General features: G+C 37.0%; 1 protein-coding gene across 2 annotated transcripts in view; it reads left to right on the forward strand.

The window, feature by feature from the left end:
• LOC150081655 (rap guanine nucleotide exchange factor 2-like) overlaps positions 1–27,985 on the forward strand; it is a 900,618-nt gene that overhangs the window by 747,167 nt on the left and 125,466 nt on the right. For both annotated transcript variants that reach the window (XM_090380578.1, XM_090380579.1), the window contains exons 18-19: positions 5,390–5,517; positions 23,475–23,558. In XM_090380578.1, coding sequence (XP_090236704.1) covers positions 5,390–5,517; positions 23,475–23,558 — 212 coding nt within the window. The remainder of the gene's footprint in view (positions 1–5,389; positions 5,518–23,474; positions 23,559–27,985) is intronic.

Here is a 27,985-nt window from a genome sequence, read left to right on the forward strand (position 1 = left end):
GGCAATGTTTGATAAGCCTCTTTAAAGAAAAGGTTAGAAGTGATGATAAAAGCCATATGAGCATTTTCAAAGTTACCAAATTGAAGTACATTGAAACATATGAGAAATTGTTAATGAGTGGCAATGACTTGAGTTCAAATTCAGTTCATAATTCAAAAGTACAGGTGACTTCCGCTTAACGCTGATAATTTGTTCCAGAAAAACAGAGAGCTAAGTGAATCAGTGCTAAGCAAGCGCTGTACGTGTGTATTTGTGAGTTGCAAATCTGTGCCATAGGATATTTTCTAATCAATAATGAAACAACTGTCTTTCCTGTTGCTAAAATTGTTTCTTTATTTTTTATAATTGTTCTTACAGTTGAACCCACCAGTCCTGAGTTATTGTGCACACATTCACTTGTCGTTGACTGGAATTGCTTCACTTCAAACCATCTAATTTAATTTTCAAACTCAGTCTTTTTCTTACCTTTGTAGTCTTCATTCCGCATCCAGACATTGTTGCTTTTTCATGCTTATGCGCCGTTATTAACTCTTTGAAAATGTAACTGCGTTGCATTAATTATGATACATTAATTATGATACAGTTGGAGTAAACTGTCATGTTACGGACGATGTCTGACACTGTACTGAGTGATGACTAGACCTCGGATAAATGCATCTAATGCAAATATTACAAGCAATACTGCAATATTCTTTAACTTGATAATTTTTTTAAAATTATTAAGTTAAAGAATATTGTTAAAGAATAATAAAGAATAAGCAGACTGCAAATAAATTACATCAGATAAAGCCTGTAGTTGAACCATGGCAATTCAGTCTGTGCAGGATCTAGGAACTATGTAACAAGTAACTGTACTGCAATTAAATTTGCGTGGGAGAGAATTTCACTGAGCGTGGGAAAATTTTTCAATTTGGTGTGGGAAATGTTTTAATGCTGTTTTTCTATTTATTCTCTATCGACTACATCAGATAAAATGTTTTCATTGAACATGCAAAAAATTCTCTCTGTAAAAGAATTCAATTCAAATATTCAATCTGTATGCTGGTAAAACAGCATCATAGTGAGTTGTAACAATGTTATAGTGAGATACAGGTTATAAAATAAGAACATTGTTCTTATTTTATAACCTGTATAGCAAATCAGCATAAAGTGAACCGCATTATAATGAGGGCCTACTGTAGTAATGTAAAAGAAGAGAAAGTTCTGTTTTGTTTGTCAAGGAAGTACTTCATGAAGAGAACAAAGATGGAAGGGGGAAATAAATTAAGAGAAAGTTTTGTGAGAGGAACACGTACCTAAAATTTGAATAAAGCATAATTTTCAAACCAATTATATAAAAATTTATACCAGCACCCTCAGAAAATGCCAAAGCCAAATAATGTGAACTATCACAATATTGATACAGTAAACTATCCAAAAACCATGATCAATAAATAAAACAATGTAAATTTAAAAACAGTATGACTATTGATCTTATCTCATTAGGAGGGCATAGGACAACAACAGATTTGGAATTACTGTATTTTTGAACATCACACAAACCAGTGCATTGGTCAGCAACCAACAGAACACTATCAACCTGCCAATACTGTAGGTTTGAACATCGGTGGCCCCTTTGCAGTGAAAAATGAAACCAAGGTATCTTAAGTACCTTCTTGGTGTGAAATGAATCTGCCAACTGAAAAACAAAGTATAAATAAGGACTAAAAAAAATATAGCGTCAACCAGTCTATAGGTGGCAGTATGAGCTGTTTTAGCAACTGCACTCACAACAACCATGTTATAAACAAATCAAAATTAATTAGTATATTAATCAATATACTAAATTCACTGCATAAGGGCCACCACTGTGCAGATCTATTGCATTGGTGGGCTGATAGTGTTCTGTCAATTGTTGACTTGATGCATTGATTTGTGTGGCATTCAAAATGCAGTGATTTCACGACTGTTGTTGTCCTGTAGACTTCTGATGAGTTAGGACTCAGTTTTCATACTGTTTTTAAATTTTAGTTGTTTCATTTATTGATCATGGTTTTGGTGGATGGTTTTTTTATATCAATGTTGTGATATTTCACATTATTTGGCTTTGATATTTTCTGGGTAGGTGGTCTCAATTTGTTTATAACTGGTTTGTAAATTATGTCGTATTAGCTTTATTTAAGATATTCAAAATTTTAGGTATGTATTCCTCTCACAAAAGTCTTTCTCTTAATTAAGCCCCCCCCCCAACCTTTTTGTTCTCTTTGATGTTTCTTTAACTACTAATTTTTGTTGTATTCACTCTTTGCATGCTTATTCACTCTGCTGACCTATCTTTATTTACACATCTAACTTAATTTAGACTGTTTCAGGCAATGTGTTGTCTGCTATGCTATGCAACCACTGGCATTTGGTATTTTTCTTTCATTCTTCCCTTGCTTTATACTTGTTATTTTTTACAATTTACTAATTAAGTTTAATCTATATATATTTATATATATGTAAAGAATTATTATTATTAAAGTAAAATATAGTAGGTAGATATTTATGTTTAGAATTAGACTATTGAAAATACGGTGTACCCTGGGAGCGATATACGTGTTGACTGAAGGGGGGGGAGATAGGAATCGAATTTAAAATAAATATAACAAAAGAAAAAATAAACTAAATGGAATTTTGAAGAGACGACCAAGGTGGAAATAGCATTGTGGTGTCATTCATAATTTTAGTGTCTTCAGAGGTCATCCACCAAAATAATGAAAAAGACAGCAATGCTCTTACTTCTGTTTCCGACATGTTCTGTATGTCAGGTTACACGTGCGGAAAACCACGTGGTAAATCTAATATAAATTTTGAATATAATTTAGAATGAAGTTTGCCAATACAAAATTGTGTTGATAAAGTAATACATACAGATCATGGATGACCTTACAGAAGTAAGTAGAACGCTATGAAGGTGGAAAAACCAAAGACAAAGGTAATGAAAATTTGAATGACGGGAACTTAATGCTACTGGTCGGACTGACAGAAAAGACTGTGTCAGAGGATTACCAGTGTATTTATGCGTGGGCACATTAGCGGTGGCTAGCATTAGACCAAATTTCGATGTATGTTTGAGATGAAATGAAATTACGTGGGCGGTGAAGACTACGCTAGGATTAAGTACATGATGTGCCAACTGCCCAGGATAGTAAGAAATATAATAGCTGACAAAGTAGCAGTAGAAGGCAGCTAAACTTTGTTTAAGGCGAAAAATAGCTTGGGTAAAGTTAGAAAAATAGAGCCCTGATGTTGCGGTCGGTAAACTAATGGTGCACAGGGCATAATATGTAGAGGTTAGCAAAGTAAAAAGATGATTATAGTAGAAATATGTAGTTTGGCTAGGGTGGTTCGGGGTTGCAAACCCGTTCCTATAGTTAGGACCCTGAACGAATGTCCGAGAGTTAGTGCATCATGTATTTAAGTCAGTTGTGTTAAAAGTGGTATAATTGAAAACAATTAAGCTATAATATTCACATATAAATAAAGTTAGGTGAACATAATTACAGGATAATACATTGTGTTAGGCCAATTGGTGGGTACGAGTTTTCCAGGCTGTAAGACACCACAGAGGCCTAGTGTATTGTATTTACACTATATACACACTTGATATGTATGGGAATAATTATATGTCAATAATGCTGTTTATATTAATTTCCTTAAGGTTTTACTATGCTAAAGTTGAATGCTTAAGTATTCAACTTTAGCATAGTAAACCTTACACAATGGAATTCAAATATTTCCAAACAGGCACATGCCAATGTTATTCTGGCACAATGTATCAGAATAGCAACCATATGCAGCGATAATGAAACAGCCATTGATAACATCAGGATATTATACAGGAAACTGATAAACAATATTTTTCCTATAGCATATCTGCGCCATCATATCATTAAAGCCCTTAACATACTAAGGCACAAGAACCTTAAGGAGATTAATATAAACAGCATTATTGACATATAATTATTCCCATGCATATCAAGTATGTATATAGTGTAAATACAATACACTAGGCCTCTGTGGTGTCTTACAGCCTGGAAAACTCGTACCCACCAATTGGCCTAACACAGTGTATTATCCTGTAATTATGTTCATAGCCTAACTTTATTTATATGTGAATATTATAGCTTAATTGTTTTCAATTATACCACTTTTAACACCACTGACTTAAATACATGATGCACTAACTCTCGGACATTCGTTCAGGGTCCTAACTATAGGAACGGGTTTGCAACCCCGAACCACCCTAGCCAAACTACATATTTCTATTATAATCATCTTTTTACTTTGCTAACCTCTACATATTATGCCCTGTGCGCCATTAGTTTACCGACCGCAACATCAGGGCTCTATTTTTCTAACTTTACCCAAGCTATTTTTCGCCTTAAACAAAGTTTAGCAGCCTTCTACTGCTACTTTGTCAGCTATTATATTTCTTACTATCCTGGGCAGTTGGAGCATCATGTACTTAATCCTAGCGTAGTCTTCACCGCCCACGTAATTTCATTTCATCTCAAACATACATCGAAATTTGGTCTAACGCTATGTGCCGCTAATGTGCCCATGCATAAATACACTGGTAATCCTCTGACACAGTCTTTTCTGTCAGTCCGACCAGTAGTGGTAAGTTCCCGTCATTCGAATTTTCATTACCTTTGTCTTTGGTTTTTCCACCTTCATAGTGTTCTACTTACTTCTGTAAGGTCATCCATGATCTATATGTATTACTTTATCAACACAATTTTGTATTGGCAAACTTTATTCTAAATTATATTCAAAATTTAATTAGATTTACCACGTGGTTTTTCGCACGTGTAACCTGACATACAGAACATGTCGGAAACAGAAGTAAGAGCATTGCTGTCTTTTTCATTATTTTGGTGGATGACCTCTGAAGAAAACACTAAAATTATGAATGACATTGCAATGCAATAGCATTGCAATGTCATTCATAATTTTATTTCCACCTTGGTCGTCTCTTCAAAATTCCATTTGGTTTATTTTTTCTTTTGTTATATTTATTTTAAATTCGGTTCCTATCTCCCCCCCCCCCCTTTTCGGTTTTTCGGTCAACATGTATATCGCTCCCAGGGTACACCGTATTTTCAATAGTCTAATTCTAAACATAAATATCTACCTACTATATTTTACGCTAATAATAATAATTCTTTATATATACATTATGGTTGTAGGGTATTTTTGCGTTAGCAGTGACCCTGATCCATATTTCATGTTATCGTAATACTGCTTATCTAATTTTATCTTAATCTCCTCCCCCCAGCATATACCAATAGCTTCTCCATTCTATTATTCTATAAGATATATTTATATATTATATATATATATATATATATCATTATTTCTTCAGGTCAGTGTAAAGAGTGCAAAAACTTCAACTCTATGTTTGCTATACTAAGTGGACTGGGACATGGGGCTGTATCTCGTCTGAAGGTAACATGGGAAAAGTTACCAACCAAGTACCTAAAATTATTTGAGGTAATTTAATTTGAATTTATGTTATATTAAAATATTTAAATTCAAAATTTGTTGTTTTTTAATGCTAGAGATATTCTTCATAAAATTAGATGTCTATTGCATCAAAAGTGTTTTTTCAGTACACAAGATTTTGAATTCAAAATAATTGTGTCCTGCAATGATTAAATCCTGAAGTCAATTTCATATCTGTGTTACTTTATTATCCCTCTAGTGTGCACTTCACAAAGTATAAGATAAGCAGCTACTATGGAATAAAGGCATGAAATAATTAAAATTGTGCAGTTTGTATTGTTCTTATTTTCGACACTATGATGCATACAGGAGGGAAATCATACAGTTAAATTTAAAAAATATTAAATTAATCAAAATGGAGATTCTTCTTCATGTGCCGTCTCCATTTTGGAGTTGACACATGAAGCTAACTCCAAAATGGAGATGCTATTTTGGTATGATCTGGAGACTAAAGATGTGTCAAAGCAGTGGAAGCACACTTCCTCTCCACCTCCCTAAAAGGCAAAGACCACTCCATCTGCAAACAACGTGATATTGTCCATGGTTTGGGACAGAAAAGGGGTTATCCTGACGGATCACCTACCTCGTTGTTCCACACTTACCAGAGAATACTACAGAAACCTTTTGAAAAAGTTACGTGATGCTTTGAAGGTGAAAAGGCGTGGAATGTTAACCAAAGGTGTCGTCCGTCTTCTGTCATTAATGCACCGGCTCACACAGCCATTGCCACCATCAACTTTGTTGCCCACTGCAGCTTTGAACTACTGCGGCACCCTATTCTGTGACCTAGCACCGTCAGACTTCTTGTTTCAAGAAATGAAGAAACCATTGCATGGAACGACTTTGATTCATCTCAGGAAGTCATCAATGAAGTGAAATCATGGTTTCAGGCAAAAAGTGCAGACTTCTAATCAAGTCATTAAATAACTAATCTATAGATGGGAGGAATGTGTTACTATACATGGAGAGTACATGGAAAAGGATTAAAGTTCCTGTGAAGTTTCACCTTTCTAGGGCTATTATTTCTAGGTATGGGTACAAACATTTTGATATCCCCGCGCGCGCGTGTGTGTTATAATTGTAATAATTGTCTGGCTGTTTAGCTAATGGGAGACAAAATTAGGAAAGTAATTAGGATAGAAATAGACACTCTTGCCCTTGTATTACACTAATAGCCCAGAATGTGGAAAATTTTTGTTATAGGAAAGTAAACATGACTGAAGAATATAAAGGTGGTTATTCGGGAGTGCAATTTCTGTGTTAGTAATGGCCCTGTGTATGGAAGATATATGCATCTGGAGGTGGTTGTCTGTATATCTATATGCAACAAAATCTTATAATTAAAATTCTACTTAACTATTTTTGTGTATTCTTAAACTTATGCTGTTATAATTTTAAACTTAAACTTGTAGGTAACTTGCTGATATATGTGAAACGGTATCTCTTCAGGATGCCTAACCATTTCAGAAAAATATGATGAAATAGTCATGAAATAGTAAAAACAAATATAAATAAATATATATTTTTATTTTTTTAAATTTCATTTTATTATTTTTTTTGTATGCCAGGCTCGATATGCAAAGACTACACACAAATAATACACAAAATGATACGCTCCTAGTCATAAGATTCGTGGAATAGGCAGATTGCAAATAAATTACATCAGATAAAGCCTGTAGTTGAACCATGGCAGATTAATATGTGCAGGAATCATAAAGAGGAAGTTGTTCTTGCCTGGCTCTGCATAGGACACAGTCACCTGACACATGCGTTTTTGCTTAAGGCTGATGACCTTCCTATACGCGAATCCTTTGACACAGTTTTATCTCTGAGCCATATTTTAATTCAGTGTGCAAATTTTAATGACATGTCTTACTGCTTTTAATCCTCTAACTGAGCCTTACACATTCAGATTTGTGACAATGACGTGTCAACTGTTTTTACATTTTTATGACTTAGTAATTTGCACATGCACACGCACACATTGTATTCTTACTGAAGACTATAAAAATTATATTTGGTAAAGTTATGTACCTGTATTAGGTACCTGTCAGTTGTGCAACGTTAATGCTATTGCACATAGAGCAATTAGGCATTAATACATGCATGAAATTATATTAGTAAATTTTATTTAATGGTATCTATCTGTAGGGAATTAGGTGTATAAGGACCAAACTAACAAGTTAGTAAAAGTAAACTAGGCTTTAGTCTGGAAGGTCTATATAAAGTTATATTAATGAAAATGGAAATAAAATTAAATGATGGTATCTGTGAAAATAACCATAAAAATGATAATAAACAATGAAAATTGTAAATAACATTCTCTCACTTGGCCATCGGTCTGCTACTTCTTCAGGGGCTTTGAGCAGACTGATAGCCAGACTAAAAGAATGTTTCTGTTGTCCCCATTCCAGTTTTGGCAGATTTTAATTTTTAGGTGATTGTATTGTAATTGATAGAAATTAAATGTCCAGTGCTAATAAATGAGAATAGATAATGTGCTTAATTTAAATTCTGTAAAATTTGTATTAAATTTAAATTTTTGTAAAAGTAGCATCAGAATCATCAAACTGGGATAGGCGACACAAAGCCCAATGGGTATGTATCAGATTAAATTAGAATAGGTTCTTACTTCCTTTTGTTCTGTGGTGGTCAGACTGAAAAGGGGTCTATTCCCGCCTTCTGGTTATTTTGTGTATTAATTAAATGATACTGCACAGCCATGCTTTTCATTGACTATGGCGTGATGGTGAAATTGCTGTAGGCAATATGTCCTATGTCAATGCAAATGTTCTGATATCCTTGAGGGGATTTATATTTGAGTTAGTGGGGTGAGGGGGGGGGTTGCCTCTGATGTCAGAAGGAACCTATATAAATGAAATGATGTGTTTATACCAGTATGATTAAATACAAGAAGTATATTAATGAAAATGTGCTAATGTAAATATATAGGAAATGCTATCCCCTGGACAAGGGCCAGTATAGTTTTTCTAAGGTATAACGACCAGTGTTTGTCCGGGGGGGGGATAGCTATATACATATTTACAGCCTCCTTCAATGTGAATTTTCATTCTGTGTCTCAAGGTTTTATACTGTATTTGTATTTAAATGAAGGTATATAAACATTATGTTTAAATTACCTTAGGCATGATTATTCTGTTGTTGGGAGTTTAATACAAGTGATAAATTACCATTAATTAGATTGTCTGATGGGGGGATTTGGTCAGCCGGTTATAGTGTGGTCAGATGACGATCCTCTTCTGAGCGCAATAAACCCAGGAATCAAAATTGGGAATTCATTATCATAGTTTGATGACTGACACTGATTTTTAGACAATCAGGTAAATGTGAGCTACGGGCCATTTATTGGTCTTATATTTCTAAACTGACTCGGTGTATTTTCAATAAATGTATTGGGATTGGCATTGGGGTGGTGTAGGTTGAGGTTCACAAGTATGGCCGCTTTAATACGGTGCCTGCTGTAATTGGTAGGTATATTATTCTTGATGAGAATATCTAAGTTTTTTTATTACTTCTGTCATGTTATCTAGATTATTGCAGATGTGTATTAACCTGTTTGTCTGATTTCTAATAGTGTTGCCATGGATATGCTTAGCCAAATTGCTCTCCCAGTTGATAAGCTATATGGCTGGGAAGCTAAAATGGCCTCTCTTATCATAATGTTGAGTTTAGACATTGTCTTTGGTGATGGTGATTTCGCTGTCGAGATAGCAAGCTTGTAAGTTGCTATCCGGGTTGATGCGTTCTATGGCTAAATCTGGGAGATAAATTTCCTGGGCTATAATGTCAAAATTGTCGAAATTGATAACCAGGACATCATCAATGTATCTGTAGAATATAATTTCTTCTTGTATGGGGGCTAGCAGTTCCTGTGCCATAGCCAACCTTTACCTGCATTATTTCGAAAACAATATCAAAGAAGAAATTATATTCTACAGATATTTTCTTATATTCTGTTGATGTTTCCTGTATTTTTCCTGTATATTTACATTAGCACATTTTCATTAACATACTTCTTGTATTTAATCATACTAACACTTATTGTACTGGTATAAACACATCATTTCATTTATATAGGTTCCTTCCGACATCAGGGGCAAACCCCCCCCCCCACACTAACTCAAATATAAACCTTCTCAAGGACATCAGAACATTTGCATTGACATAGGACATATTGCCTACAGCAATTTCATCATCACGCCATAGTCAATGAAAAGCGTGGCTGTGCAGTATTATTTAATTAACACAGAAAACAACCATAAGGCGGGAATAGACCCCTTTTCAGTCTGACCACCACAGAACAAGGAAGTAAGAACCTATTCTAATTTAATCTGTTACATACCCATTGGGCTTTGTTGTCGCCTATCCTAGTTAGATGATTCTGATGCTACTTTTACAAAAATTTAAATTTAACACAAATTTTACAGAATTTAAATTAAGCACAAATTATCTATTCTCATTTATTAGCACTGGACATTTAATTTCTATCAATTACAATACAATCACCTAAAAATTAAAATCTGGCCAAACTGGAATAGGGACAACAGAAATGGGTAGGTATGAGACATTCTTTTAGTCTGGCTATCGGTCTGCTCAAAGCCCCTGAAGAAGTAGCAGACTGATGGCCAAGGGAGAGAATGTTATTTACAATTTTCATTTTTTATTATCATTTTTATGGTTATTTTCATAGATATCATCATTTAATTTTATTTCCATTTTCATTAATATAACTTTATATAGACCTTCCAGACTAAAGCCTAGTTTACTTTTACTAACTTGTTAGTTTGGTCCTTATACACCTAATTCCCTACAGATATATACCATTAAATAAAATTGCCTAATATATATATATATATATATAGAATAAAACATATATTTTTATTATATATACAGTAATACCTTGGTTAATGAATCCTCTGGTAATGAAGCTCCTTTTTAACCAAGTCAGCAAAAAATGCCCTACGACGCATGCAAACGTTTGTAGTAGGGATTTCTGACGTATACCTAGAACTCATTTCATGATATATGAAGCAGTGGTTAATTGTCAATGATATCATGTGTACCTACTGTAGTTGTTTTAATATATGTAATTAAATAATAATTTCCAGTATGTCACAAAAACGTAAAACAATATCTTTAGAAACCAAAATGCAGATTATAAAGAGGATTGAAGCTAGAGAAAAGAAATTTCGTGTAGCACAATCAACTTTAAAAACAATTTTAAATCAAGCTGATAAAGTTAAGCAGTCTATGCTAAATTGTAGTGAAATTACCCTGTCCAAATAACACAAACACTTAGTAGCATTATAGAAAACATGGAAAAAATATTAAGTGTTTTCGTAGATGATATGACACAGTGTTACGTGCCAGTCACCCTGATAATTCAACACAAAGCATGAAACTTATTTAACCATTTAAAGGCCCAGGAAGCGAAGGAAACCACCAAGACTTTTGTGGTTTCTTGCGGTTGGTTTGAGAAATTCAAAAAATATTCAAGAATTCATAGTGTTAAACTGACGGGTGAGGCCACAAGTGCCGACATCCAGGCAGCAGCAGAATTTCCTGCACCACTGCAAGCTGTAGTAGAACAGGGAAAATACCTACAGAGTTTGGTATTTTGGGCTATTCTGGAAAAGCTTGACTTACGAAATTTTCATCTCCTGAGAATAGAAAGAGCCCCCGAGTTTAAAGCAGCCGAGGACTGATTAACACTGCTGTTGTGTGCAAATGCATCTAGGGAAGTGAAGGCAAAACCAGTGCTTGTTTGCCATTCTGAAATGTCTTGAGCTATGAAAGGATTCTCAAAACCTATTTTGCCTGTAATATGGAAATCAAATAGAAAGGCCTGGGTGACAATGAACTTGTTTACTGATTGGTTTGTCAACTATTTTTGTCCTGCTGTCCAACGTTATTGTGACCGAAATAATTTCGACCCCAAAGCACTTTTGCTACTGGACGGCGAACCAGGTCATCCTTCAAATCTTGGCTCACTTCAAACATGCATTCCTGTTGAAGTGCTGTTTCTCCCGCCAAACTCAACTTTGCTGCTATAACCAATGGATCAGGGTGCTATAGCAGCCTTTAAAGCCTACTATCTGAGACGCAGTTTTAGTCAACTGATTGAGGCTAATGACGAAACACGACAGTCGATCAATGATTTCTGGAAAAATTACAACATTACGAAAGCATCAGCAATATCAAAGAAGCCTGGAATGAATTGATAGATCAGTGTCTTAATGGTGTTTAGCGACATATAGCCCAATGTGATAGAGTAGAATGTGAACTTCCTGCAATTAGCACAGAAGTTATTCGAATGGCACACGCAATAGACTCTGCAGAAGTTGACATAGCTGACGTTCAGGATTTATTAAGTAGCCATGGTGAGACACTAACAAATGAGGAACTCCGAGTTAGCGGAGCAACAAGTGATACACGATCAATCATATAGATGATAAAGGCCACTAACAGTAAGAGAATGGTAAATTATTAATGTAAACTACTTATAACAATGAAAAATATTAATTATTACACCAGGAGAACTATAAATTGGTATGTATCTACCTCACTTCCAACATGAGAACAATAAGAACACAAAATTGTCACCCAAAGGCAAGTGAATACTAGAGTGCAGTTCTTGCATTTCTAGTGGACATTTATTCTGCATGCCTTTTCTATAGATACTTCCATGTGCACTGTTCTTGGATTGGAATCAGTAACCCCACGTGCCTCCGTAGCCAGGTGGGAAGGAGCAGCAGTGCGTGGAACACTCTTCTTGATTAGACCGGCGTTCGAGCCCATCACCACCAAATACGGAGGATGTGGAAAGGTCAGGGAATGACCACCGCATATTCCCGGAGCAATTTGGCCTTAGTTGCTAATGCTCCTAAAAACCAAATAACAAACAAACAAAGTAATCCCCCCTCCCCCACCAACTCTTCCAAACCAGTCCAGATATGTGCCACAGCTAGTCAGCATTCATTCACCGTCAAACTCCAAACTCACACAACCAACTTTTTCTCTCCCTTGTTTATCCCTTCTACTTCTGTTTTCTGGAGCTGTTTTCCTTTATGTATTTCCTGAAAATTATAATCTAGTCTAATGTCAGCAAGTATCTTCTGTCTTTTAAACCTACAAACCATACACAGTACTAAGTACTATAGGTTCTAATACCTCTGATGTTTGAGGTTTCATTAAATTTTTCATTAAAGAAAAAAAAAATGAACAGCTAAGTGCATGTGATTAGGTAATTTTAGAGCTGGCCTTTTTCCCCAAATATGAAATATCAGTTTAATGATCTTGATTAGTAATATTTTGATCAATGCTTAAAGTTCCACTAGTTATAATTGTTAGGATCACTTACCTTCAGCAGTTTGCTCTTAAATTTAAATCCTTGCCTTGACATCAGTTTTTAAGGCACAATTGCGAAAATTTGATTGCCAACTGACTCTTTGGTATCTGGATCCAAGGGCTCTAAAATGAGCTAAACACACTGGTAGATAGCATTGCTTGGTTATCAAGGCAGTTCCTTTCACTCCAGTATGCTCAGCTTACAAGTTAATTTCCCTCAAGATTTGGGGGCGGGAAGGCTGCGTGGCACCCTCCATCTACTAGCAACTCCTTGCAGAATATTAAGCACAATATTCTCACTTCCTGCCAATCTACTGTGATGGCCCAAAGTCAGAATCATATGTGGGATCAGCTGCTGTTCTCCCACAGCAGCTTAGGACCCTGGCATATTGGGTCCTAAACTGCCAATGTGTGATTAAACACCAACAAACTAACCAATGGAGAAAAACTACACCATACAGTCCATTCAATACAAACAGACACATTGAGTATACACATACATCTCCAGTATATTGATCAACTTTGCTAGGTAGTCTTCACATAGTAGGATTGCCATTGTCTGGCTTGGGAACAACCCTTGCTCAAGAAAAAAAAAAACACTCTGTACACTCAACATATTCAAATTCCTTATTCCTTATGTCTAAGTGTCACCATGTTTCCAATATCACTATCTGCATTTGATGACCTAACCAGTACTTCAAATTCATCATATTTGTTTTCTATATTCCTAGCATTAATGTACACACAAGGTATTAATGCACCTGTTTTTTCTCTTAGTAATCTTAAAAAAGCCCATGTATTTGCCCATTCCATGATGATTCCCAGCAAGCCTTCCAATCCATGACTTCTTTCTTTCCAGATTGCTGCATGTCCCAACAGAATCAGTGCAGGAATCACTTTCGCCTCTATCTGCAGTTGCCGTTAATGATTAGTCTACCTAATACCTCGATAACAACAGAAAATATTTTTGCATCCCTTCTTTTTAAGTGTATCCCATCCCTCTAGAAAACAATCTCTCCTGTTAACAAGCACAGACTATGCAGAGAAAAAAAATTCTGCCACATGAGCCTTGCACAGTCTCTCCATGGTCAAATTGATTGACAAGGCTTTCATCATGTATGTCTTTGTATCTTGTCTGGGAAGAATTGCAAACGTTTTCAAATGTAATCCTAACTCGTGTGACTTTCTCAATATTTCCCCATTCATGTTATGTAAATTCTCAAATCTCTTATTTTTAATATCATTAATACCAACAGATATAACAATACCATGTGCCCTTAAAATATGATAGCTGATGTACAGTGTTATCAGCTTTTTTTCCCTGGCACACACATGCGCCTACTCCTCTTCCACATATCTTTTTTATAAAATCTATTTGCCATTTCCCTGACATAAGAGTTGTCCATAATAGCTACATCCTCTGGTAGTTGTGTGTGTAGGACATTGTGTTGTGCTGAGTGGCTCAGTACGTGAAGGGACAGCTCTCTTTTCAGTTTCATTAGGAGCATCAACTATATTCCTCAAGCCTTCATATATAAATCCATCAGAACATCGAACAGATGCTTAATCTCCTCACACTCTTTGCAACGAAAATATATATAAAGATATCTCCTTTGGCTATTACGTGTCCTGCTACAGATAACTCAGCAAAAAAGGTAAGAAATAGCACATTGTATGTTGCCCTGATCTGCAGGAGAACTGAAATCAATGGTTATCTCCCAAGCTGAAGCATTCCCAGTGCTTCAAGCTTTTTGCTTTGATGCCCTTGTTTGAGACAATTTTTTTGTCCAGGCTGATTTTAAAATACCACATGAAGATAGGAGTATAATAATGCTACAATATTCCCACATTATACAAAGGTAGTATGTACTATGCTATTTACGTTTCAAAATAACCCTGTTGATTTTCTGAATGCTTAGCTAAATACAAAAATAAGCTAAAGTATGTAATTTCAACCTTTTAACTATTTATCTGCTACGATTTAAAACACTCCAATTAACTACTATGATGTTTCACTACAAGTTACTAGTCATTATTACTTTTTTATGAAAAAGTAATTTGGGGTTTGTGAAAACACCAAGCATGAGAGGTATTAATTAGAGCCTGTAGTACTTAGTGTTGTGCATGGGTTGAAGGTTGAGTAGATGAAAGAAGATACTTGTTGATATTAGATTTGAATTTCTGTAGATAGGAATTTTCAGGAAATATGTATGAAGGGAAGTTTTCCAGAAAACAGAAGTTGAAGACAAATAAGGAAGAAGAAAAGTTGGTTCTGTGAGTTTGAAGTTGGACACTAAAAGGATGCTCACTGGTTGCGACATGTGTTTGGACTGGTTTGGAACAGAGAGTGGGAATTATAGGACCAATTCAGAAGAACAGCACCCGTGGAAGTATCTATAGAAAAGGCATGCAGTAGAAACAGGTTTTCTGAGAGAGAGAGAGAGACTTTGTTACAGATGCATCATTAATTAACCTAACTGCTCTCCTCTGAATGGAATCTGGAAGCTTGAGAGATTTTGGGGCATCGGCTCCAAATGTGGGAACAATATTCCATGCCAGGGGGGATTTGCAATTTGCATGGAGTGAGTAGCCGTTTGACAGAAAATAACACTGAGAGCAAAACAGAAAATCCAGTTTTTTAGATGCAAAGGAAGCAACATTTGTGATGTGCCTCTTATGTCAAGAGAGATTAGAAGTAAGGATATTCCCTAATAGAGATAGGTGATCCATCTGGAGATCTGAGAATCATCGAAGATAAGCATAGGAGCAGAAGAAACCTTTTTGCAAGATATGAGAGGACTGAGTTTTAGAAAGATTGAAATCAACTATGTTATCTTTGTCCCACTGGAGAATTCCGTGGAGATCAGCATTTGAGGAATTGGTAGTGGATATCTGAGTAGTTGAACTTGTTTTTGCAGGGCAAGGTTTCTCAAATTGGAAGGTGGAATTCAATGTACTGTCATCAGAAAAACTATGGTTAGGATTTTCAGTCAATGGAAAAAGGTCATTAATATACAAGAGGAAAAGAGTGGGAGACAGAACTGAACCCTGGAACACCTGCATTAGTGGAGAAGTTAGAAGACAGAGAGCTGTCTACTATCACCCACAATGAGCAGTCAGAAAGAAAACTGGATACCCAATAACAAAAAACAGTCGGCAAACCATACGATGGAAGATGGTTATGAGATGGTGTTTGGTTAGTGTTTGCACAAAAATTGCCAATAGTAAAGGCTCTGTGATTATTAAGTTGTAATTATTAAATCAAAATAAGCTGATAAGCTGACATACTTGTTAAGTATGTTAGCTTATTTTTGAATTTATTTATTTTTGATTAGGACAATTTGAACTATTTATTAAACACAACTTAGCATGTTAATTAAATAAATTTTCCAAAAATATATCCATTTTCAAGAGCTCAAAATTTCAGCAACAACATTGTATAGCCTCAAACACTCTTTTGAAATGTTTTTCACTATCTAAAAGCTTCTTAAACTTCACACTTGTCTATGTGGGTATTATCACTGAAAATAAGAGAATTCTGATCAAGTTACAGTATGATACAGTTGTAATCCTATATGCTGTTTTTTGATGATTCCCTCCCCACTTCCATAATGAATTTAACAGGAATCAATTTACAAGTGACCTTTAATATGCAAAGTTGGCCATTCCTAGAAAAAGAAAAATCATTACAACAAAGGATGGGTACATGAAACCAGTGTTTTGGCTTTTTGTGCCATTATTTTTGTATTTCAGTCATGCAGAAGTTTTATTTAATATATGTCAGAAGGACCCTTGGAAAAAATTATATAAATAATTATGATATTTATTATATACACTGGCAAAATTAATAGTAATTTGTTATTTATTTATTTATTTCACTGAAGTACGTTAATTTCAAAGTGTTTTTTTTTTTTCTTTTTCAAATATTGGCATGATTTGTTTTGTTGGAGTAATGCTGAAGTTTTGTGGAATTAATGTTTGAGTTTGTGCAAACTTAAATTTGGCAGCAATTAATTGTTTCTGTTTTATGTTGTCACCAACCTTCTGAAAATTAAGTACAGTAAACTTTTTTTTATCATTAAAACTAATGAGTATTTTAGTGGTCACAAAACACATTTTCAAAATTTTCACTTATTATTGGCCCCGAGTGCCAAGCGTTTCTAGTGATCAGGCGATATCTCTGCAATTATAAAGCAATTTCTAAAGTGATAGTGATACACATCTATAGAGTTTAAAGAAAATTCTCTATTGTACATACATATATATATATATATATATATATAGTTGCTGAAAAGTATCAGCACAAAGAATCCTAAGAAAGGAAAGACACCTTTCTTTTATTTATTTACTAGTTCTACTAACTACTAATCAACTTCCGCTTGGTCACTAGGTGGCACCGCTCTTGCCTCCCCGTGGCGGGGCCGGAAACCTGGGAGGAAAAGCTCTCACTCCCAGGGCTAAAAGGAGCAAACATGAATGATCCAAACATCACAACCACAGATCCCAAAGATCCGACTCCTTTGAGTCGGAAAAATGAGGATAATGAGACAAATGTTACCAAAAGACAAAAAAAGGACATAACATCGCTTCATGCACCTACCTTTCTAGTCCTTCATTCAACATCAGAACAGCCATTAGGAAAGCTGTCGCCATTTGTAATCCAAAAATGTCTAGAAAGTGTAGCTGGAACACCAAAAAATGTCAAGAGACTGAAATCAGGCGACATTTTAGTCGAGACAGCCAATGCCAAACATGCAGAAAGACTGCTTCAGATGAGAACTTTTGGAGGGATCCCGGTAGCAGTCTCTCCCCATAACAGCCTAAATACATCAAAAGGAGTAATTTCTGAATGGGACCTTATTAGTGTCTCAGAAGAAGAAATTAAAAATGAGCTAGAAGATCAAGGTGTCATTGCTGTGAGAAGGATTAATGTTACTAGAGATGGTATACTAGAAATTTGATACTGACCTTTAACACTCCCAAACCACCTACATCGGTAAAGGCCGGATATCTAAATTGTAACATCAGATCATACATTCCGAATCCTCTCCGCTGCTTTAAATGCCAAAAGTATGGTCATTCACAAATGGCATGCTGTGGAGTTCCTATCTGTTCCAACTGTGGATCTCAAGATCATACCAATCAGAACTGTCCAGCCGAGCAACCAAAGTGTCCAAGTTGTAAGGGGGATCATTCCGCCTATTCTAAGAACTGTGAATTCTGGAAAAGAGAAAAGCAGATTCAACGATATAAAGTAGAACACTCCGTCACATACCAAGAAGCTAAGAGAACTGTACTCCCGACTATTTTAAACAGACCTTCCTATGCACAAGTCATAAAGAATCGCCGTACAATAGAGACGCAAACAGATTTCACGATTCCCCCAAAAAAGTCTATTTCGGACTGGGCACGAGGTCTACTTATCACATCCCAGCCAAAACAAAAAGAGAAAGTCACAAACACACCACTATCTGTACCTCCAAATGCAAAACACTCAGAAACAAAAGCCACAGAAAAACGTAATGTCATAAGCCAGAAGCCAACAGAACAAATGGATATAGAACTGACCAATCAAGCAGAGGAATCAGTACTAGAAATTTTTGCGGAAGAAGAGATGGATACCGGCAAACCATATTTTCCAAAGGAAAAACATAAACTTGAAAAGCTTAAAGCAACAGCTAAGAAACAGTCTGACACTTTCTCGAAAACCAAATAATGGGGATTATAATCCAATGGAACTGCAGAGGTTTCCGCACTAATATACATGATATATATGACCTGATTGCACAGCATACCCCGCTGTGTCTTTGCCTGCAAGAAACATATCTCAGACCTCAAGACTCTCCCACAGTAAAGAACTATATCACATACCGTAAAGACAGAGTAACAGGCGGCACGACCCATGGTGGTGTGGCAATATTGGTAAATTCACACATTCCTTCCCAAGTTCTTCCACTAAACACAACCCTTGAGGCGGTTGCAGTACGCATAGCCATTAAATCTCTCATAACCATTATAACAATTTACATTCCCCCAAACCAAGAATTACAACAACAAGACTTGGAAGATATATTAACTCAGTTACCTCCACCCTTCTGTATACTGGGAGACCTCAATGGACACAGTCCTATGTGGGGAAACACAGCTGTAGACCGGAGAGGAAAACAGATCGAAAAATGGATAGAACAGAATGACTTAACCCTTTTGAATGATGGCACACATACATACACGCATCTTCCATCGGGAAACAGCACAGCTATTGACCTATCATTATGCTCTCCAACATTATTTCCAATACTTGATTGGTCTGTACACAGAGATCCTCTCAGCAGCGATCACTATCCAATAATCATTTCCATGATATCAGGAACCACATGTCAGTCATGTAGAAATCCCAAATGGAAAGTAAATGAAGCGGATTGGGAAAAATATAAATCCATTGTAAAATTAGATGCAGATATTATCAAACAAAAGCCGTTAGATGCAGCAGTACAATATGTAACAAATAAACTAATCCAAGCAGCTGAGCAGACTATTCCAAAAACATCACCACACCTTCCAAGACATCCAAAACCATGGTGGAATGAAGAATGTTCACACGCTAAAAGAGAGAGAAATAAAACTTGGAATAATTTCCGAAGATGTCCCACTACAGAGAACCTAGTATTATTCAAAAAGGCACGAGCGTGAGCCGGGTATGTTAGAAGAGCCAGTAGCAAAACATCCTGGATAAAATTTGCATCCACTTTAACAAGTTCCACACCATCTCAAACTGTCTGGAATAAAATCAGAAAAATGAATGGCAGATACCAGATTAATCCACCTCCAATCCTAAACTGGAATGGACAAATCACCGCACAGCCTTCAGAAATAGCCAATGCACTGGGTGAAACCTTTGCCAAAACATCAGCAACCACATCATATACTCCTAATTTTCAAATATACAAGGCAAGAATAGAAAAACACAAACTGAATTTTTCCACAAGAAATGACGAACAGTACAACCTTCCGTTAACTTTCCATGAATTAAAAACAGCTCTGTTGCAGACAAAGCAAAGTGCTGTAGGACCAGACCAAATCCACTACATGATGATAAAGGAACTTGACCCCAATCCCAAATGGCATTACTTGAACTGTTCAACAAAATCTTTCTAGAAAACCAGTTTCCACATAGTTGGCATCATGCAATAATTCTGGCCTTCCCAAAACCGGGAAAGGATCTTTCCAATCCACGCAACTACCGTCCAATTGCTTTAACAAGTTGCCTAGGCAAAGTTATGGAAAAAATCATCAACGCTCGTTTAATGTGGTATTTGAACAGTAATAATCTTCTCGACCCAGCACAGCATGGTTTCAGGAAAAATCGCTGAACACTAGACCTACTTATAAAATTAGAAAACAGTATACGGAATGCCTTCATCCGAAAGGAACATCACGTCATGATCTGCTTTGATATAGAAAAAGCTTATGATACGGCATGGCGTTATGGAATCCTTCAAAACCTATACCTCCTTGGTTTACGTGGACATCTTCCTAAATATATCCAAAATTTCTTGCAACACAGGACATTCCAAGTTAGGCTGCAGACAATCTTTTCAAAGGTTTTCATCCAAGAAGAAGGAGTGCCTCAGGGGTCTGTGCTTAGCACTACCCTGTTCGCTATTAAAATAAATACAATAACCGAGCACATTCCAAGAATCGTTGACGCAGCTTTATACGTTGACGATTTCAGCATTTCCTATCACTCTCAGAATATGTGAAGTATAGAACGGCAGCTACAAGGAACAATAAACAAAATAAGCAAATGGGCTCAAACAAATGGCTTCCGGATTTCCACACAAAAAACTGCGTGTATACACTTCTGTAGAAAACGAAACCTACACCCTGATCCCGAATTGAAACTTGACGGACATATTATCCCAGTAGTACCAAGCATAAGATTCTTAGGACTTCTTTTGGATAAGAAACTAACATTCCTTGATCACATTAAACAACTCAGGCTTTCTTGCTTAAAGAAATTAAACATTCTCAAAGTTCTTTCCGCAACAACTTGGGGAGCAGATCGATATACACTTCTCAAACTTTATCGATGTATAGTTCGTGCCAAACTAGATTATGGAGCAGCTGTTTACGACTCGGCTAAACCAAGTGCTTTGAGATGGTTAGACCCCATACACCACAGTGCACTCCGTATAGCACTCGGCGCTTTTCGAACTTCACCTATACAAAGCCTTTATGCAGAAGCCCATGAACCTTCATTACAGCTTAGACGACAGAACTTGTTATTGCACTATGCCGTCAAGATAAAATCTATCAGTGATCATCCAAATAGAGACTTTCTGTTTTCATATAACTGGGAAAACATATACCAAGCCCATCCACGGATGAATCGACCTGCCAACATCCGTCTGAAAGATTTACTGCTAAGCCGAGAGCTTGATTATGACAACGTGGCTACTGCAATTGCACAGACCATTCCACCATGGTGCATAGTTCAACCCATATATGATATGTATTTTCAAACCTGGGGGAAAAACACGCTATCCAGAAAAAACTACCAGCAGTTATATGCAGCATACAAAGAACAATATCCACATCACACTTTCATATATACAGATGGGTCTAAATCAGAGACTTGTGTAGGAGCTGCAATTCATTTTGAGGATCGTACCTTCATCCAACAACTCCCAAAAGAATGCAGTATTTTTACTGCTGAATTACAAGCCATTTCAATGGCTATAAACCACATCAAACATAAACAGATAGCAAACAGCATTATTTTCACGGACTCGCTTAGCTCTGTTACTGCCTTGCAGAACACAAATACCAAAGGACATCCAATCCTACAACATATCCAATTTTCAGTATCAAAGGTATTACAAAGAAATCACAATATCAGATTCTGCTGGATCCCAGGCCACACAGGAATAACTGGAAACGAAAGAGCAGACAAAGCAGCAAAAGAAGCTTCCACATCTGATTATGCCTTTCATACAATGCCATATACAGATTACAAATCCTTGATCCACCAAAGCAGTATAAAACAATGGCAAAAACACTGGCTAGATCAGACTAACAACAAACTTCGCCTAATAAAAGAAACACTTCGACCATGGCCTACTAGCTTCCGTCCGAATAGACAGGAAGAAGTGATCCTCGCTCGACTTCGAATCGGGCATACACATATGACTCACTGTTACCTACTCAGAAGTGAAGACCCCCCTCAATGCCAAAACTGTCAAGTTCCGCTGACTATACATCACTTCATGGTGAACTGTCCAAAATTTCATAGATAACGTCAAAGAGCCTTTCAATCAATAATGAATAACCAAAACAATCTCATGCTTAAAACAATTTTAGATGACCGGCCAAATATAACCGAAGTTTTCTCCTTCCTTAAGTTAACTGGATACTTTCAAAACATATAAAATTAATAGTACACCTTTTATAGAGAAACTACACAATATATATATAGCAAAGTCTTGGTTCTGACATAAACCACAAGTAAAGTGAAAAAATGCTGATATACAAAACTCTCCTACCTAGGCTAGGCGCATTATAGCCTAAGCTGCTCTTGCGCCAATAGCTTTCAAATAACAAACAAACAAACAACACTTATTAAAAGTGAAGAAATAAAATTAATAAGCATTGTAACCTACTGGTGAAAGGTTAAGCATTAGCACAGTCCAAGCACAGTTAAAAAAACCTAATACTTTTTCAAATATTAAAGTTAAAATCTCAGGTCTGCTAGTGCAATATCACTTTTGCTACAAAATGGGACAATACTACTGCCAGGTATAAACTGGGTTATACGTAAAAATAAAATCAATGAATTTCTTCAGAGAACATAGAAATATTTCAAAATTTATTTAATAACAAAGAAAGTTGTAAGAAATATTTAATTTAAATAAACAAAAATATTAACACCACTGATTGACTGATTGTTAATGCATTTAGTTGAACCCAGTCCTCTTTCAAATGAGTGGCAGACGGTGATGCATAGTTGAAAAGAAGAAGAATGTTTTAAAACAATTTAGTCTAACCAAATAGATGATGTGTGTGTTCAAAACTATATACAGTATTAATAATAAAGTTAAAAATTCAGGTAACTGTTACTTCAACTGAATATTCCCTAATTAAAAATTATTTGCTTTGACGACCGGCCATTCCTGGTTGGTCATCAAAGGTAAATAGTTGGTTCGCCAGCACTATCATTACTATATATAGAAAGTGACTTGGCAAAAAGAAAGTGATTTATCAGATGTCATAAAAATGTTGGTACAGTAAGAAGCTAGACTTAGATAATGTTTATCTGTATTTGGTATTTAAGATCTTGTGAATACATAATTTTAAAATCTACACAAAATCTTTAAAATTAAATTTTCATTTTTATATATTATCTTTTAAACAAAAGGTTCCTGCAAAACTTCCATTTGGCTCTTGTGGAGGTGATCACATCTTCAAGACCTCATATTCGGTTTTTCTCCATACATGCTTTTTTAATTTAGAATATGGGATTTAGCATTTTTTAAAATTAGATTAAACTAATTGCTGTTTTATACCTTTCTAATATTTAGGATCTGTTAGACTTCATGGATCCATCTCGCAACATGTGCAAATACAGAAATTTACTCACAAGCGAGCACACCCAACCTCCCATGGTAAGTGATGTGTCATAATTACATAAACTAAATGACGGAATATCACTAGATGGCTACAAAACCCTATTCAGTCACTTTGACATGTGAATTTATTGTTTGATTTCCTGCTATGTTGTGATCAGAACAACAAATTTGTTTACTGATCACTACATAGCAGGAAAGTGACTGAATTAATTTGTTTAATTCAGTTACTCTGATTAAAAAAAAAATAATTCTGATATGTGACTTTATTGTCTGTTGCACTTTATTGTTTTGTCATTTAATCAGAATTATTAATGTCTGATAGATATGTTAGATTTTTTTTGAAGACTGAATATATTGTATGTATAATCAGTGAATTGGTAAGAATATGTGAATTACTAAAACAAGCTAAATCTGTCTACCATTGGGTTTGTTTTTCATTTGTTTAATTCTTCAGCCATACAGCGTTCATAGGAATATTTCTATATCTCCCCCTTCAGCTGCTCTCAAAATTTTGCAGTATATGCTTTCTAATTATCACTGGAGCAGTTTGTCATCCTGCATCTGAAATAAAACTCAATTGACAACTCCCATAGGGGATACATTGTATTCAGAATAATAAAAAATTATTGTAAAAAACTAGAAAAGCCTTTGGATTGTTTGCATATCATGTTCTATGGAGTGCTGACACTGTAACAAAAGTGTTATGCTTTAATTCAAAATCAGAACTGATTGTGGAGAGAGAGAGAGAGAAAATTAAACTATGATAACTAAGTACAAAGTGTGTTGGCTGACGGCACCAGGGGTTTCCCGCACCCACCATTACCACACTTGGCCCCGGGGAGGCAAATCAGGTACCCAGTAGATTTTATTTTGAACTATGCAGGCCCTGCCACCTAGTTTCTGAAGATTTCAGTGGCAAGGACCTACATGGAAAAAAAGGGTGGGGGAGAGAGGTAAATGCTAGAATATAAAAGGCCGAGAGAGGTTTATGTAAGTGTGGTTTAAATTTGTACGTTATTAATTCGATAAATTGTGTGGGGTGTACACTGGCGAGTTAGACAAAGTAAGGGAGACAGAGATATGGGGATGATTGAGAAGGCAACTCCAGAAAGTCAGTGAGGCAAGCCTATGTCTCACCAGGTGGGGGGAACGAGACAGGGGCCTGTCTCCCCCCTGCTGGGGAGGGGAGTAAAAGAAACCCAGACAAGAGTGCTCAGTTTGATTGCCAATGTGGCTTGTGGCAGCAAAGCTGCTGGTGTCTCCAATGTCTGGGTTTGGAGTCTTGCATGGGATCAGGTCCCAGGGATTTGGGGTCACTTCCTTGTTTCTTCTAATTATGGTGACAGTTTGGTGGATTGTTTCATGGGACACAGTTCCATCCATTGTTGTTCTTCTTTTACATTGGCACGTATTCAGGATCCAGACATGTTGATATTCTTGGGACAGAGGCCCATCTAGGGTTTGTGGTCACTTCCTTGTTTTCTTGTTACATTGTATAGTGTATTAATGTCTAACAACACCACGGGTTCCCCCCCCATGTCGGTGTTGCTTTCATTGTGGGTGTACCAGTTCACTGGGAAGGCCAGGGATGTAAAAGTGTACAGATTTTGTAAGCATAGTGTTGTATATAGTTGTTCTTCTGGCCATTTAGCCACTAGACCCCTGCTGAGACCCTTGGCGCATTATGGCCTTAGCTGCCAATGCACCATTAAAAACAAAACCAAACCAAACCCTGCGGGGACCCAATGCTGCCCACACTATGCCTTGTCCAGGCAGACCAGGTAGGTGCCTCCCTAGCCAGGTGGGCAGTGCGTAGCACATGCTTCTTGATTAGACCGGGGTTCGAGCCCGTGACCACCACATATCCCCGGAGCAATATGGCTTTAGTTGCTAATGCTCCTAAAAACCAAACAACAACAACAGACCAGGTACACCAGTATTTAGATATTTACTCTGGCAGGTCTTGAGATTTCAGTGGCTAGGACCTAAAAAAAAAAAAAAAATTCTTGCTGGGTGGGGGTTAAGAAAATTGAGTAGAAAAGCAAAATGAGGTTAGTGTGAACACAACCAAATCTAGTCGTTATTAAATTTTGCAACTTATGTGGGATGTATACTAGTTATGAGAGGAGTGGCGGGGAAGGGATGGAAAAGACAGTCCTCCTCCTTGCCAGGGGAGAGGGGAAAAGATAGGACCTTGCAAGGGAGCATGGTTTGAGAGCCAAGATGGCCAGCAGCAAGCTGCAGTTCTTCTTCATTCGTATTGGTGTTCCAATTTGCAATATCACTCACGAGACCAGGTCCCGTCCAGTTCAGTCAGAGCCAGTGAAGTTCTGTGTTGATAAATGTCAAGTCTGGTGATTTGTCACTGTTGGTCAAGTCCTGTCCAGGTAGTAGAAGTGTCAATTCCCGAATCCCTATCAAGTGCAGTGACCAGGTTCCTTCAGGAGTGGGGGGGAGAGAATGTGTATTTTCCTTATTTTTTGTGCCTTTTTCACAGAGGGTGCCGGTCATTTTCAGGATTGCTGATCTAAGGCCAGTTTTGGTGGTATTTCCTGGTTCCAGTTATGGTCCAGTCCCTTGCTCAGTTCATCCCATTAGCTGGTATTTCTACCTGATCAGGTTTGTCTGTTTCCCTTGCACTTGTCGTGCTAGTTCACAGGTTCGCCAGCGAGGGGCTGTGTCTGCACATATCATCCTTGCAGGTTGTTGTTTTGATACAATGGTGCAGTGTCTGTAGCTTGTCAGTATAGGTGTGTTAGTGTGAAGTCTGGGTTCGTGCTGTCCAGTTCTGGAGGTTTATACCATCGTAATTTGTTAGGCATGTTCATTTGTCATTCCTGGTTGTCGTGTAGTTTCAGTTGCACTCCATCACAGTGAGCATTATTGGCACTGTCCTGGCCCTCTGCATTTATTTGTATGAACTTAACCTCTGTGGTGTTGTACTCCTTAAGGCATGTCCACATAATCGAGTCTTGCCTGGTATAAACTCTTAGCCTTAAGGTACACTGGGCATTTGCTGTCTCTTATGGAGTGCACAGAGTCCATTTTTAGGCCTTTACAGTTTGTACAAACTGGTTGTGTGCTTTTATTTGGGCAGTTGTTGTAATAATAATCCTTTTCAGAGCAGTGGCTGCATGTTGTGTGCAAAAATGCGCAGTGTGGTCGTATCTGCAGCAACGGAAGCATTTGGCACAGCAATGTGCTCGTGGAAGCGGTGGCGCTGCTCCAGTTTAAAAGATCCTTGTCTGTCCTTTTAGGGCCTGCCAGGCTGCAGGGGTAAGTTCCACTATCCAGTTGGTGAATCTAGCATTAGGGCGACAGAGTTAGAGATATTGCTCTGGTAGATCTTGTCTGCCAACTGGTTTGGTGTCAGGTCATCATCAAAGTCATATATTGTTATGGATGATCCTTTCTGCTTGGGCAATGTTGTGGTAAGGCCTAGTTCTGGGATTTTTGGGTTATTGATGATCTTATCTGCTTCTTCATTTGTCTCTGTCTCTATTAGTATTGCCAGTGTTCCTGGTCTTCCTGATCACTTTTATCTTTGTTGTTATTATGAAGTCATTGCTTAAGTTTTCGATTACTTATGTCTTGAGCTCTTCACTGGATTGTGTTTCGTCCGGTGTCACCGGGTGTAGAATGACCAGATATGGTTGCTTTAGGAGTGTTTGCCGTTTGTGCACTAGAGCCTGCTGTCTGCGTCTGGTAAGGTGTGGTTCTCAGCATTTGTGCATAGAAAGGGGCACGCTGTGGCATTTGATTTGCCCTTCCCTCCAAGTAGGCCTCCAACTTGGCAATTGTTTTGTCATATTCCAATTATATAGAGAGGAGGATAGTTTCCAATTTGCTCCATAAGGAGATGATTTCAGTGCGGAGGTTTGTTATAACCCTGTTCATTTGCTCTTTGAACAAGGTCTCTAATGCCATCCTAAGGATGAGCACCTGTTGCAGGACAGGGCCCACCGGCAGTGCGGGGTCCAGAGAATTCTCCTGCTCCATGCAGTTGCACTGCTGGCTCCTTTGTTCGGTTTGTTCCTTGGATACAGATTGCGATCCAGTTTCTCTATCAGATTTTGGGATTACTGACTTCTTGCTTGCTTTTTTTGAAGCTGGAGCAGACTTTTCCGTATCGCCTGTTATGTCTACAGTCTGAACAGTTCCAGAGGCGTTTTCCATGTGAGTAATTTGAGTGTTCTGAAGGCATTTTCATAAAGTTCAGAAGAATGAGATTCTGGATATCAGGACTTGTTTGATTTATCCTTGTAGAGCAGTGAAAATGATGAGATTTGATGGTCGCCGCAAGCAGCTGCGATAATTTGGGACGACAGGATGCTGTGCTGAAGATTTGGGCTATCCCCACTGGTCACACGTGGGGGAAAGAGCCCAGGTTAAAAGGGCCCTAGAGCAGCAGGGTTTTCTTCTCCCTGCAATTTTCAGGGACACTGATCACTGAAATCACAATT

Source organism: Mastigoproctus giganteus, chromosome 8, assembly GCF_048544385.1.
Source record: "Mastigoproctus giganteus isolate SK-2022 chromosome 8, ASM4854438v1, whole genome shotgun sequence".
In the NCBI taxonomy this organism is placed as follows: domain Eukaryota; kingdom Metazoa; phylum Arthropoda; class Arachnida; order Uropygi; family Thelyphonidae; genus Mastigoproctus; species Mastigoproctus giganteus.